The following is a 15,311-nucleotide window of genomic DNA, read 5'->3' on the forward strand; positions in this document are numbered from 1 at the left end:
TGACTGACTAAGTCACGTTTTCTTTGTTTCGTTTATGTTCTCATTTCATAAACTCACATAATTCCATCACCCTTGTTATCTTGGTTCATTTACAATAAAACTCACATAAAAACTACCCTAAATTAGTTCTTAAATCAGACGTGTAATTCCTAGTTCACCTCTGATTTCGTTCTTGCTTCCGCAAACTTCGAAAGTTTCTAACTTTCGTATCATCACTCTAATGTAACTAATAAGTAAGAAAAAATACCAAATACAACTTCATCTAATATACCATGTGACTGACTATGCATTTGACTCGGTGCTTATTTCGTCTGATTTATTTTCGCTTTCTCGATCGACCTCACCTTGTTTTCGATCCTTGGCTTCTATTCAATCCTTGTAGCACCTGACCTTGTTTTCGATCCTTGGCATCTATTCAATCCTTGTAGCACATACACATTCAGAGGGTATTGGATAGTAGACTAGTTCGTTTTTCATCCAATACTTCTTTTGCGGCTAAAAGCACTTTCGGATGCAACGGAAGACACTTGAACGCTTAAGAAGTCCTTCGCCATTGCAGACATCACTGGAAGAGACCTACTTTGATGTCGCCACCAATTTAAAAGATCAAGGTTGTTGGCCTCCTTATCTGGAATACCTCGCATATAATCGTGTAGCTAATGTAATACTCCCTCCAATTCAATCCAAACTACTCACTCACTTTTTAAAGTCAACCTTGTTAAATTTATACATCCATTATATTTAATCAAATTTTTAAAATTTATACGTAAAATTGACTTATTTACGTTTGTTATAAAAAGAGGTTTAGGAAAATTATAATTTCGACACAAAAATATGAATATATAAATGAAGAAAAACATGGTCAAAGTGTCGTCTCGTAGACTGTGAAAAGTCAAATTGGTAGTTTGGATTGGATTGGAGGGAGTATTTGATACTCGGCCAAGTTGGATGTTGGGTTAAATTAAAGACCGCTCCTTGAAAAGCACCACCACTACTACTACCTGCACTAGGACGGAATTAAACCCGAGTAAAGTTACCATGAACATACGCAAAATGGTTAAAAACACTTCAGAAGAAAAAAAAAAAAAGATAACCCTTCATGAACAAATGGGCTAATGGATGCCTCGTCTCATGATTCATGAAGCGTTTTAGTGAGATCCTAGGTTGCACGGACACGCCTAGTTTTGAGCGTTCCCGTGTCGGACACCGTGTTGGACACCGACACTCGTAGGACACGCCTGAAAACGTTCTGGACACGCCTTGAACCGTGTCCCCGGTTTTTATGTTAAAATAAAACGTGTCGGACACGGTCCAACATGGTTGGACACGGCCCGTGTCCGATGGACACGCCAAATAAGCAGTTTTGAAATCAAAATCTCACTTTATTAGTTATCACGACATCTCACTTTTCCATTTTCCCCTTACATCTCATTTATCCCCTTGTTTCTCTTGCATTGCGACGCCTTCCAGGCGAGCCCCTCGCTTGAGTCCGACCACCGTTAGCCTCCCTTTCGCTACCGGCAACCTCTCTCGCCATGTATCTTGCTTTTTCAATTTTCCCTAATTTCTCAATCTATGTTTTATTTCTATATTAATCTATATATATATTATACGTAATAATAAGTTTCTAAATAATCAAATTAATCAAAACCAATCTTTATAATGATTATTATTGTTGTTGTTATTAAATTTGGGGGTTTTAAATTTGGAGATTATTGTAGATTTTTCGAAAGTTAGGGTTTGTTTCATTTAGGGGTAATTTTCGGAAGCGAATAACTAAGTTGTTATTCCGACTTACCGAAAGAAGTTTAATGAATAATTACAATGGTGCAAAGGATGATCCGTGAACTCCCTTTTTTTCAGCTTTTGGTGAACATTGTTTGTCCAACTTATTTATGGTGCCTTTTAATGTTAATATATTTTGCGGAAAATATTCGGTTTGATAACTATGACAAATAGTATTGTAAGACTCGAATTTGGGTTTTTAATTTGGAACCTTTGATACTTTTTATTTTATTTTGTAAGACTTGAATGCTTATTTAAATTTAGGTTTGTAATTTGGAAATTTGTAGTTTTTAATTAAGACATGTTGATTTTAACTTATAAGACATTAATATTGATTGTCATTTTACGATTTTGTGGCCTTTAAATGACCAAAGTTTAGATGTTGGTTATAATGTTCTTCAAATTCCCTTTTTTTAATATGTATATTGATTTTTTTTTGCCGTGTCCGTGTCCTAAAAATTTTCAACTGCCGTGTCGCGTGTCCGTGTCCGTGTCCGTTTTCGTGCAACCTAGGTGAGATCATAAAGAAGAAGGGCTCGCTCTAAGATGCACCTCAACCGATGCAGAAGATGATGCTGAGGACAAGTTTTCTATGTTTTTCAGGAATATTATGAGCTTAGTAAATAATCAACCTCAAAGAAATTTTAATAACAATTTTAAGAAACATTTTTTTTAAAGAGGTGCATAATCATCCATAAATAAATATTTAAAGAAGATTTGTATTTTACGGAAAATTCATGTAATACACCTTGAACTTTGCTGCTTTGCATATGGGGTATTCACTATTTTAAGTTTGTATATATGGTACCCTCAAAAGTTGATTTTCATGCACAAAATGTCATTTTCGTCGTTAAAAAAAAATTCAATTGAGCATTTTACTCCTAGTCCAAAATTCCGTGTATCTATAAATTAATAAAAAGTGATCACAAATCAAATTTGAAAAGGCACTTCAAATCTGTCAATAAATCGAGCAAGGTTCGCTTAATCGTAGACAAACCATTAGTCAACTCTAGGTCGGCGACACTACTGGTTTGCAAGCTAATTGCCATCCACCAAACGTGACATTCCCGAGTTCGTAAGAGCTCGTTACCTTGTTATTCTCTCATAAACCTCATCCTCACCATTTCTTAATTAGGAGAGCAATAAAGATTGGGGCACAATCTTTGAACCTTTGATCCCGAGTTTGAAATAGTAACTACTAACCCAATTGTTAGAATATATTGACCAAATCATTGTCAATATATTATGTATATTTGATACTATGTATCTTAGCTAATTATGGTTACATATCCTTGTAATTAGGCACATATCTCTCACACTAATTTGTATTTATACGTTGCTCATTCTAATGAATAAACCAAGCATTACATTCCTATCTTCTATCATGGTATCAGCTTCCTAGGGTATACGATCCTCAAATCGCTTCCGCATAAACCCTAGCCTTTTTCGTGCTTCTTCACGAATATCTCCTCCTCTCTTCCCTGACGTCTCGTCAAAATCAACCATGCCGGATACGAAATCACATTTCCATCCGGCTCTCGCTGTTTCCAACATCAAGAATCACGTCACCGTCACACTCGGGATGGATAATGATAAATATCCCTTGTGGGTGGCTCTCTTCACAAATCACGCGAAATCAAATCGCGTCCTTCACCATATCGTGACACCAAAAACAGGCGGTCCCAAATCGCCAGTCACGCCTGAAGAAAAAGAATTGTGGCGCTTGATGCTACTGTACTCCAATGGATTTACGCCACGGTCTCCAACGATCTTCTTGAAACAATCGTTGAGGAAGAGACCACTGCCAAAGAGTGCTGGGATCGCATTCGCGACATTTTCCAGGACAATGAACACTCCCGGGCTGTTACTCTCGAGCAAGAGTTCTCCCATACGGCAATGGCGGATTTCCCGAATGTTTCAGCCTATTGCCAACGGTTGAAGAGCCTCTCTGACCAACTCAAGAACGTTGGTGCTCCAGTTTCCAATAATCGCCTTGTCCTTCAGATGGTGTCGGGTCTAACTGATGCTTATCAAAACGTTGGATCCATTATCCGTCAAGGCAACCCGCTTCCAAAATTCTATCGTGCTCGCTCTATGCTCACGTTAGAAGAGGCTGGTCTCGCTAAAATTGCTGCCACAGGTTCGTCTTCTTCGGCCTTGTATGTTAAACATAATGACGCAGGTGACTCGTCCTCCATACTCGGTCGTCCTCCTCAATCTTCACAAAAAGGAGGCAAGAATCAGGGTAACAAGAAGAAAGGTGGTGGGGGCTATAAGGGAAACAAAGGACAGGGGCAATCGAATCAGCAAGGTTCGAATTCCGGGGGTGCATCCAACACGGTTCAAGCTGCTCCCATGGCTGCTGGTCCGTGGCAAAATCAGGGGTTTGGAGGTTGGCCTTGGGGTCCATGGGGATATCCTCCGTGTCCATACCCGACCTCTCCCTGGACACGGTCCCCTCGACCTCAGTACACTATGCGTCCTCCTGCACAGGCGCAAGCCTACTCGGCTGAAAGTCCGCCTTCTCAAACGGATATTGAAGCCGCCATGTATACTCTTGGGCTTCATCCACCTGACCCGAACTGGTTTATGGATACTGGAGCTACATCTCACATGACGGCTAATGCAGGTACTCTCTCCTCTTATTTAAATTCGAGCATTAAAAACGGTATCATTGTTGGTAATGGCAAAACGATTCCAATTAGTGGTTACGGGCAGTCCAAAATAGCTCACCCAAAACATCCCTTCATTCTTAAAAATGTAATCCATGCTCCTGACATTGTCAAAAACTTAGTGTCTGTTCGAAAGTTTACTACCGATAACTCGGTTTCCGTCGAATTTGATCCCTTTGGTTTTTGTGTGAAGGACTATCGGACGGGGACGCTTCTCATGAGGTGTAATAGTAAGGGCGAGCTATATCCCATCACAACCACAACTTCGATCTCCCCTCCAGCATCTTTTACCGTCATTGCTCCGACATTATGGCACAATAGACTCGGTCATCCCGGCTATCCTGTTTTTAATTCTCTTAGACATCAAAATTTAATTTCTTGTAATTCCATTAACAAGAATCACGTTTGTTCCTCATGTTCTTTTGGGAAAATTGTTAAGCAACCTTTTATGCCGTCTACATCTCGTACTTGTTTGCCTTTCGATATTATTCATTGCGATCTTTGGACCTCACCGGTCCCGAGCTCGTTGGGTCATCTTTATTATCTTGTATTATTAGATGATTTCACGAATTTTTTGTGGACATTTCCTCTAGCCAAGAAATCCCAAGTTCCTGCAATTTTCGTAAATTTTCGCAAATATATAATGACTCAATTTGACCGTGAAATAAAGTCGTTTCAATGTGATAATGGTAGAGAATTCGATAATGCTAAACTTTGGGAAATGTGTGCAGAACACGGGTCAACATTTCGACTCTCCTGTCCGTACACATCGCCCCAAAATGGTAAGGCCGAACGGAAAATTCGTTCCATTAACAATGTTATACGCACTTTATTAATTCACGCGTCTATTCCTGCATCGTTTTGGCATCATGCTCTCAGTATGACAACATATTTACTCAACATACTTCCCCACAAAAATATGAACTATCAAACACCAATTTCTCAGCTTTATTTCCGCAACCCGTCTTTTAATAATTTACGTGTTTTCGGATGTCTTTGCTACCCTTTACTTCCGTCTACTAGAATTAATAAACTTCAAGCCCGGTCTACCCCTTGTGTCTTCTTAGGCTACCCCGATCACCACCGTGGGTACAAATGTTATGATATCAAAACCAAGAAAATTATTATTTGTCGTCACGTCATATTTGATGAATCTCGGTTACCTTTTTCCGAAAATACAAAAACTGACACAACTACTTATAATTTCCTTGATGATACATTATCACCCTATGTTCTTGAGCACCTCACTCCTGGTTCAAACCCCCCCAATACCCAGCCTGCCCAGCACACGTCTCCCTCTCCCGGTCCACCTACGACACCCACCATGCCCTCCCCTACGGCTGCTGCTTCTGCCCAGCAACCGTCAGCCCCTGCCACGGACCCTCCACATACAGCTCCTCCCTCGCCCATTGTTCCTCCTCCATCGAAAGCAGTCACTCGCGGTGACCACGGTATAAGAAAACCCAAACCCATTTTTGATCTTCACACAAAAGTCTCGATTTCTCCTATACCATCAACTCCCGTGACTGCCCTTAATGATGCTAATTGGAAAATGGCCATGGATGACGAATTTAATGCTCTTATTAGTAATAAGACGTGGGAATTAGTACCGCGTCCGCCTAATGTGAATGTTATTCGTTCTATGTGGATTTTTCGTCATAAATACAGGTCCGATGGCTCCTTTGAACGGCACAAAGCTCGTCTCGTAGGTGACGGGAAAACTCAGCGTGTGGGCATTGATTGTGGGGAAACGTTTAGCCCGGTTGTCAAGCCGGCTACTATACGAACCGTGCTTAGCCTTGCTCTTGCCTCGCAATGGTCCATTCATCAATTGGACGTTAAGAACGCCTTCTTGCACGGAGACCTTTCCGAAACAGTGTATATGCATCAACCTATGGGATACCGTGACTCACAATTTCCCAACCATGTTTGTCTACTTCGCAAATCCCTCTACGGTCTCAAACAAGCACCTCGCGCTTGGTACAAGCGTTTTGCAGATTTTGTCACTACAATTGGGTTCCGGAATAGTAAGTGCGATCACTCATTATTTATCTACAAAGATGGTAACTCTCTAGCCTACCTTCTGCTTTATGTAGATGATATAATATTGACTACTTCCTCGGATGCTTTACGGTTGTCTATCATGTCCCGTCTAAGCAATGAATTTGCGATGAAAGACCTTGGTTTGTTGAGCTATTTTTTAGGCATAGCCGTCTCCCGTCATGGCAAGAGTATGTTTCTTTCTCAGTCCAAATATGCGAATGAGATCATCGAACGCGCTGGTATGTCCATGTGCAAAGCTTCGTCTACACCAGTGGACACCAAGCCGAAACTTAGCTCCAAAACGGATACACCATGTTCTGACCCTTCCCTTTATCGTAGCTTAGCAGGGGCACTTCAATACCTTACTTTCACTCGTCCTGATCTTTCATATGCGGTCCAACAACTTTGCTTATTTATGCATAATCCTATGGACGCACACATGAATGCATTGAAACGGGTTATCAGGTACGTTAAGGGGACGGTCTCTTATGGTTTGTGGCTCGGCATATCTCCTCCGACGTCTCTCATGTCTTACACTGACGCTGACTGGGCTGGCTGCCCTGATACACGCCGCTCCACCAGCGGATATTGTGTTTTTCTCGGGGACAATTTAATCTCATGGGCGTCAAAACGCCAACCCACTCTATCCCGCTCTAATGCTGAGGCCGAATATAGAGGGGTTGCCAATGTCGTCTCGGAGTCTTGTTGGCTTCGAAATTTGTTGTTTGAACTACATCACCCGCTTCCTAAGGCTACAATCGTCTATTGTGACAATGTAAGTGCCATTTATCTCTCGGGTAATCCGGTACAGCATCAACGAACCAAACATATAGAGCTTGATATCCATTTTGTTCGGGAAAAGGTAGCTCGCGGTGAAGTTCGTGTTCTACATGTTCCTACTCGTCACCAAATTGCCGATATTTTTACTAAGGGGCTGCCTCTAATGTTGTTTGATGATTTCCGCTCCAGCCTCAACGTTCGTCAACCTCCCGATTCGACTGCGGGGGTGTGTTAGAATATATTGACCAAATCATTGTCAATATATTATGTATATTTGATACTATGTATCTTAGCTAATTATGGTTACATATCCTTGTAATTAGGCACATATCTCTCACACTAATTTGTATTTATACGTTGCTCATTCTAATGAATAAACCAAGCATTACATTCCTATCTTCTATCACCAATGACCCAAGCGGGAGCTAATGTTGGTTTACATACTGAAATGTACATGGCGATGGCCAAAATCCACCACTGCATCTTCCACAGGATGACATAAAACTTCAAAGTTGTCTATTACCATATTCCACACCTTTGCTTGCTCTCTTGCTTCATACTACTTTTGAATGCCTTTGACAGAAGCCATCTATCCTTTCAAGACCGTCTTTAAGAACTAATGGTTCAAGAGCGAAGGTAATCCGAAGCCAATTTTTCATTCCCAAGGCCGAACCTGTACAAAAAGGTGACAAATTGTTATGTTAACTGATTGATTCGTACTACAAATCTACCAAGATCTAACATGTCAGTACTTTTGAATGCAAGAAAAACTAATTCACGCCAACCTAATAGTCTAATACTTCTGGAGAAAGTCAACCAACTTAATGTTAAGGTTGTTGAGACTTGAGCGTGATACTCAACCTAGGTTCGACCCTGTTGGCCCAAGACTATAATAGTGACTTCTTTGCATCAAAATACCTTACCACTTGCCTTTCACCCATTGCTGTTGACGTTTTTACTTTGCTTATGCCTACTCCTCCATCGATTTTGTAAAAGTTCTCGTAAATGGACTCATATTTGTTTCTTTCACGGGCAATCTCTAAATTATGGCTCACAAATTTTAAACTCACTTACCCTAGAACTAAACTAAATGACAAACCAAGAACCGAGAAGGCCTCACTACGTCAGCACAGTGGAAAGTTGTGTAGAATCAACAACCGACGCCTTTACGCTACTATAGACGATAGTCTGTGAGACACTTGGGTAAATTGTCTCAATTTATCTCTAAAATGGTAATACATTGTGTGAGATCACTACCTAAATAAAAACCCTTGACCATATACAGTATTGTCTCAAAGTTTCCATTTCTAATTATGATAACAATGATTTTAATTTTCACTAGTCTGTGTAGTTTGAATGAATGAAATATGAGAGTCTCCTGACAATACAATCATGAATCGGTTTCATTCGAGAATTCGTCACTCGGGTCAGTTATGCGTCGGGTTAGAGTAGGTCAGGTCAAATCAGGTTCGGTTTGTGGCAGGTCAATAACAGGTTGGGTCATCATCATATGACAAGTCGGGTAGGGTCGATTCGTGTCAATATCGAGTCAGGTTATCAGTATGTATTTTATTATTATATGTATTTAGTAAGTGGCGTGCACCTGGTATGTATTTTATCCCCACAAGACAGAGCGCCAAGGCTCAGGCGGAATCCTCCTCTACACTAATAAAAAAAAAAAAAGAAGAGGAGAACAAAGCATATATACTAGATTACGAGGTACCTGGTAAAATCAGTACTTTCTCTTCTTTAGCAACTTTGAGGCAAAATTCAGTGTCATCTTCAATGTCATCCAACAGGGAGACGTCTAGCTTGACCTGCAAAATATTGTCCCGTAGTCAAGCAAGGATCATTTCAATTTGACACTCCAAGGAAAGTAAATAAAATGAGAATATAATGCCTGCCTCACCATTACAAACATAGAACCTTGTGGTTTATTTGGACATGAAATGCTGGGGATCTTCTTTAGCTTCTCATAAATTATATCGGCATCTTGGCGCAGAATATTGTTAACATTTGAAAAGAACTCGTCTTTCGTCGTCTCTAATATTTCAGGAAGTGCCCCCTATCATGCTCAAATTCATTAGGCTTCATACCCAATCATCAGTGGCTCAAGCAAATGTCAAAAATAACCAGCATTTTTTCTGTAAGCGTAGCATAGTTGGCGAATGCTCGATTCGGTCCGGGGAACGAATCCTAGTTCGTTGAACGCCATTCTGTTAAAATACCCTACCTCCATCCCAAATTAATTGTCTCTATTTGACTTTAACGGTCAACCAACGCCAACCTTGACGGTTAATTTCTCCAAATTATATCGGCATTATAAAAATCGTTTTAAATTTTTCTCTCGATTTAAATTTTAAGTTTTTATAAAAGAAAGACGGAATTCGATTTTAAAACCCCTAAGTTCACCTTGACTTTCCATTACATTTTCGTTCTTCCTTTTTGTTTTTCATCTTCCCTTTTTTTATTCGCATTTTGAGGTGTGCGTTCACCCATGGACGGTTCGAAAAGATGATTCATGTCAGCCGACCCCAAATCATTTTGGGATTAAGGCTCTGATGTTGTTGTTGTTGTTGTTGATATCGGCATTATAAAATTTGTCATATTTAATTTATAAACTATGTTCATATTATTCTTTTTCAAATGTTGTAACTAATGGAAATCATTAGAAAACATGGGTCAAAAGTGAGATTGTTTAACTTTAACTACCAGAGCCAAATGGGAACAACGTCAATGAGATGGAGGGAGTAAAAAACTACAACCAAGTTACCACACGGACCCTGTTCCAGAACGGACAACTCAATTGAAGGATCACCTGGCCAAACTCAGAATCATGTAACCGTGTTCATGTCATGAGCGTATTCACACCTTATGGATGAAACTGGAATCACATACTTGAATCGATTCTAACCCAGAAAGGAAATTCTAGTGTTCATCCGAAACACGAAGAGGACCTAACCACTGATTGAGTGGTTAAACACATAAACTCAGAAATTTCATGTTTGCCCCATACTTAAGTCACACAAGAAAGCCCGTAAAGAGGAAGCTATTTGAGTAAAATGTCGTCTTCCACAAGACAATACATAAACACAGGACACAGACCTGAATGAATGAAGTAGGATCAGAGGCAACTTCCAGAAATGCTTTTATGCGTTCCATTAGCTGACAAAAAAAAGACAAAAGGAAGCAAGCAACTTAGGTTCATTGATGTGAACCACACTGAACAACTATATAATGTGAAGTTATGCTTAAAAAAAAGAGATTCCAAAATTGCCAATTTGGAACCAGGAGGCTCGGACAATGAGAGCCGCTAGCTTCCTGATTTTGCTGAGCATAAGAGACTATGGAGAATAACTCAAAGGAAGCAACTTGATGTACAACAGAGAATTAAGACACTTAAGAATATGTCATACCTTTAGTAAACAGAAAACACTCATTAACCGCACCTAATCAGCTCTTAAATTTTGGTGGGAGGAGACTACCCAACAAATTAAATGGGTCATGGAGTTTTAACCCAAACGCCCCGATACGATATCGGATAATGCAGTCGACGAGGTTAGCTTGGACTTGAGCGGGATATAAGGGACGAGCTTGCGGGATCAAAAAGTGGGGTCGATGCTTGGCGAAAACAAGAGTGGCGTTGGAGTGGAGTCCTACACGTGAAAGGAACGTGACAAGTTGTGTAACTCGGTTAGGACTAGTTATTAACTAGATCTAGTAGGAGTAAAATAAAATAAGTCAATTGGTGTGACATTCGAAGTTTACTAGTCTAAGAATAAGGAGTCAGGTATAATATGTTTTCCTGCTCCAATTAGATAAATTGTTAGGAGCTATAAATAGGATTGTTGGAATTCGATATTATTCATTCAATTTGCCAATGAAAATTCAGAAAAACTCCGATCAAGTTTTTATCAAAATTCCTGATTTGAGAAAGTAATTCAAAACTCGTAGAAAGCTAAATAGGCCTTTAATTTTAAGCTTCTATTGACTCGAAATCGAGGCCGATTTTCTAGTCAAATATCGCTACGTTATAGCTTTTGTTCGATCATTGTTGTGCGCGGTGAACTCACATCCACCCTCGTTAATCTACTCAAATCACTTTGGCTTTCATATCAACCCCTAAATGGCATCTTAGAGAAATCTCGACGCTGATGTATTTACAAAAATCTCGACGCGTGTTTTTAGATCTAATCAATCTTTGGCAGCTCTAACAAAAAGTGCTTTGGAGTAAAGGTTTGCTAATACATGGATATAGTTTTGTTAAAGCTTGACCAAGTCAGACCCATCAAGCAAGTATATACCTAATAAGCTCTGACATGTTGGGACTTGGGAGTATTAAACAGGTTCTTAGAACCGAAGGTGTAGGAAGTCATCAAAAGCAACTAAATGTCTAAACGACCAACTCAAACGACAAAATGCAATGAAACACCAACCTCAGATTTCTGTAAGATGCCATTCGGATCAGTTGTGACAAGCCAACCAATACGCCAGCCAGGAACAAGCCACCTCTTTGAGATGGACCCAATTGTAAGAACAGGTGCTTTTAATGCAAATGCTCCCATTCTAACAAATGGAGTGTCGCCGAATGTGATGTGTTCATAGACTTCATCAGCAATCACAAGTAGTCCTAGTTTTTCTGCGACTTTTGCCACCTAAACAGAAAGTGAACACATTATGTACAATTAATTAAACAAAATGTGTGTTATGGGAGCCATAAAGGTAAATAATTCAGCTCCTAAGAACCCAAGGGGACAGAGATACGAGCCTATAGAACAAATCATGTTCAAGCAAAGTCGTAGCTAAATATTTCAGCCATGACAATGAGACAAGGCATAAAACGTCTCTTATGCAAAAGAAATTCAAGTGGTCTGTCATTTCATTGTTGTAGATAAACGGTAAGACACAAGAGATATTGGTAACTTGGTATATGAAAAGTAAGTCTTTTGAAGATTGTTACAATTATCAGTCAGAGTGAGGTCATTTCACGGTTAAAAGTAAAGGTTACTACAAGTCCAAAAATAGTCAGTAAACGATACAAAAAGGATCACTACCGACTAGAAAAAAGATCACTAATATACACAGCCATGTATGAAATGACCAGCAACACTATGAAAATAGTTAAAAAGTACTAGCTTAAAAGGTCATTAAAAGGATTCCTAAAAACATTTAGGGGAACAATTTCTAAGTGGTCTCACAATAAAATTTGTAGGACCGTCTAATACAAGAATTTGTGATATGCAGAGATTAGAGCTAAACTTAGCTGACAGACAAAATATTAGAAAAAGTAAAAAATGAAATGCTGTCAATATTGTCGTAGAAATAACTTGGCAGAACATACATTTTCTAAATGTTGGTGAGTGTAGACACTTCCACAAGGATTTCCAGGGTTAATTAACACAATAGCCACAGTGTTCTCATCGGCAAGAGCTTCAACTGAGTGAAGGTCAACTTCCCATTCCTTTTCTGGAAGAAGATTATAATGGCGGACTTCAACTCCGCAAACAGCAGAACAAGCATCATACATTGAAAATGTTGGCATTGGTAGCAGAATGTTGGAACCCGGGCTGGCAAGGGAAGAAATTATTGCGTGAACTGCTTGTTTGCAGCCGACAGTGATGCAAACATCACTTTCTGACAATGTGTATGGAAGATCCCTGGAAATATATTCAGCCACAGCCCTGTGAGGAATGTGAAATAGCTGGTGAATACATAGTATATCAAAAGATTCAATAGAAAAAAGGGTGTTACTAATACAATGAGTTTAAGGTTGTGATTGAAAAGTGGACATTGCAGGTACCTTCCACGACCTCACAAATACGGAATACCTAAGAAGCATGTATACTTACTTTCAAGAACTCTTTTCTTTTTGTTAAACCAATGACCAATGGCATCAGCCACCACTTACCCGACATCAAGTTTGGTCATCAACGCCAAGCTAGTACAATCTCAAGTCTACTCCTGTTTGGTTGCTAAGGGTATGTTTGGGTTCCATAGTAGAAGGAAAAGCGACGGGGGCGGAGGGGAAAGAAGGGAGGAAGAGGAAAGGTAAGGAGGAGCCATCTTATACTCTTCAAAATCATTCTTATTTTGTCTAATTTGGCTTATAGGAGGCCAAGAAGGTAAAATAGGTCCCTCCAGTTCTCTCCAACCTAGTTAGCCAGCAAATGTATTTTATCTCCAAATCGTTCCTGTATTATAACTTTATTTTGGCTTGAAGGAACGAAAATGGATTCCTCTCCTCAAACCTTACTTGCTATTCAAATAAGAGAAAGTGTTCCCAAATCCCTTTTTCCCAATTCCTCCATCCAAACCAAGAGTAGAGGTTATATGAGTACATCCAATATTCCAAACTCTCAGTTTCCAGACAGATTTTAACTCAAAATGTTGAAAGCTTTTGTAAATATTATATCTTGATTGGCCCTAGTGTGCGAGCCTGCAGAGTATGATAAATATCAAATCGCAAAGCCAATTGGGAATAGGACACTCGGGTCACATGTTTTACTCAAGTAACACTATCTACTACTTGTTGACATCAACTATCATCAAACTTCCTATGAACACTAGTGATAGAGCTAAGCGATTCTACTGGAGGGATTATCTACTACGTCAGCTGGTGGGAGTTATTATTTCATTCAATCAATACTAAATGAAGCAAATGTAAACTTTTTACTGGGACACGGGGAATACTAGCTACCATGAAATGTTGCATCGACTAACTCAACTTATTATCACACCGAGCAGTTCGGGGACTCATTTGTATCCAAGTGTAGTACTCCTACTATTGAATTTTGTAACGGCCGCATTTATTCATGGTGGGAGTTATGATTTCAATCAATACTAAATGAATTAAATAAAACCAAAAAAAAAAAAAAAAAAAAAAAAAGGTAAGGAAAGAAAAGAAAAGAAAAGAAAAAACAACTTTTTGGCAGAGGGGAAACCGGTGGGATAGGCATAACCATTGAAACGAGAAGAGCGGAGAGCGTCAACAATGGCATCAACGGCGGCGACAGGAGGACGAAAACATTGGAATGGTGAAGGATCGCCATGGCCCAACGGAATAACTACACGATCATCATCTGGGTTGAGCTGCTTATGCAGCATACTCATTGTTGCTCTTACTGCTCTTACTGTTGTTCTCTTTTCTCCTGATTTTATTATACTACTACCTTTCTCCCAGTTTTTGATTCCTTTTTTCTCCATTTTCACCTATTTCTACTCCTCTATGCTTCTCTAACTGTACTGTACAAGATTTGCTTATTTATAAGCACCCACACTCCCACACATCTTAATGAGATTAAAAGTCCAGGAATGGGTGTAAAGGTTACTAATGCCCGTATTGATTAAATTTCTAAATAATACAAATTCTATAGATCTCCCTTTCTCCGATAATTTTTTTACGGAATTACTTTTTCACATACGAACTTTACTCTTTCATATACATTTGTTCATTAAGTTTCCATAATATACCCTTTTTCTTAACCTAAACAAAGTAATTTTTATATGTACGTTTTCACTCAAATCGAATCTAATTGCTCTAAAAAAACTTGAACAATGGATTATAATTGTCTCATTAATGAAATAATTTACTTCTTATGGTTTATAAATTAGTAAAATTAATGTTTTTTCGATTCATCTTTATCTTATTCACTATACCGTCTTTTCGATTCATCTATTATCTTTGTTAATTCAGAAATTAAGAGACGAATTGAGTATAATAAATATGGAGTAACAAGTTAGTCTGCCGATTTGTGTTGCAATAGACCCGAATTTCCAAGACTAGAACATTTCTGGAGCAAGTGATTAAATTGACTTTATAAGATGAATTTGCCACTAACTGTCAGAGAGCATACCAATTCTATTTGCTTTCAATTTCACGTGCTTTCCAAAATCAGTATGATTTTACCTTGAATTTTCTTCAAAAGAAGTATTAGGAGAGGGGAGTGCAACAGATGTCGGCCGGAGCAAAGTTTGTCGGCGACTGATCGGAGGTGATGATCAGAGGTGGTGAACGGAGGTGGTAATGGGAGA

At 39.3% G+C, this 15,311-nt stretch overlaps 1 protein-coding gene across 1 annotated transcript; it reads right to left on the reverse strand.

Annotated features, from left to right (window-relative positions):
• Window positions 1-7,511: 7,511 nt before the first annotated feature.
• On the reverse strand, window positions 7,512-14,597 carry LOC141599868 (tyrosine aminotransferase-like). The gene is made up of 7 exons (XM_074419994.1): window positions 14,203-14,597; window positions 12,622-12,961; window positions 11,717-11,935; window positions 10,386-10,445; window positions 9,190-9,345; window positions 9,004-9,097; window positions 7,512-7,953 (listed from the first exon to the last, which is right to left on the reverse strand). The coding sequence occupies exons 1-7, from the start codon at window positions 14,481-14,483 to the stop codon at window positions 7,835-7,837; spliced, it is 1,269 nt and encodes a 422-aa protein (XP_074276095.1). The 5' UTR covers window positions 14,484-14,597; the 3' UTR covers window positions 7,512-7,834.
• Between the last annotated feature and the right edge of the window lie 714 nt (window positions 14,598-15,311).

Source organism: Silene latifolia, chromosome 9 (assembly GCF_048544455.1).
Source record: "Silene latifolia isolate original U9 population chromosome 9, ASM4854445v1, whole genome shotgun sequence".
Lineage (NCBI taxonomy): Eukaryota > Viridiplantae > Streptophyta > Magnoliopsida > Caryophyllales > Caryophyllaceae > Silene > Silene latifolia.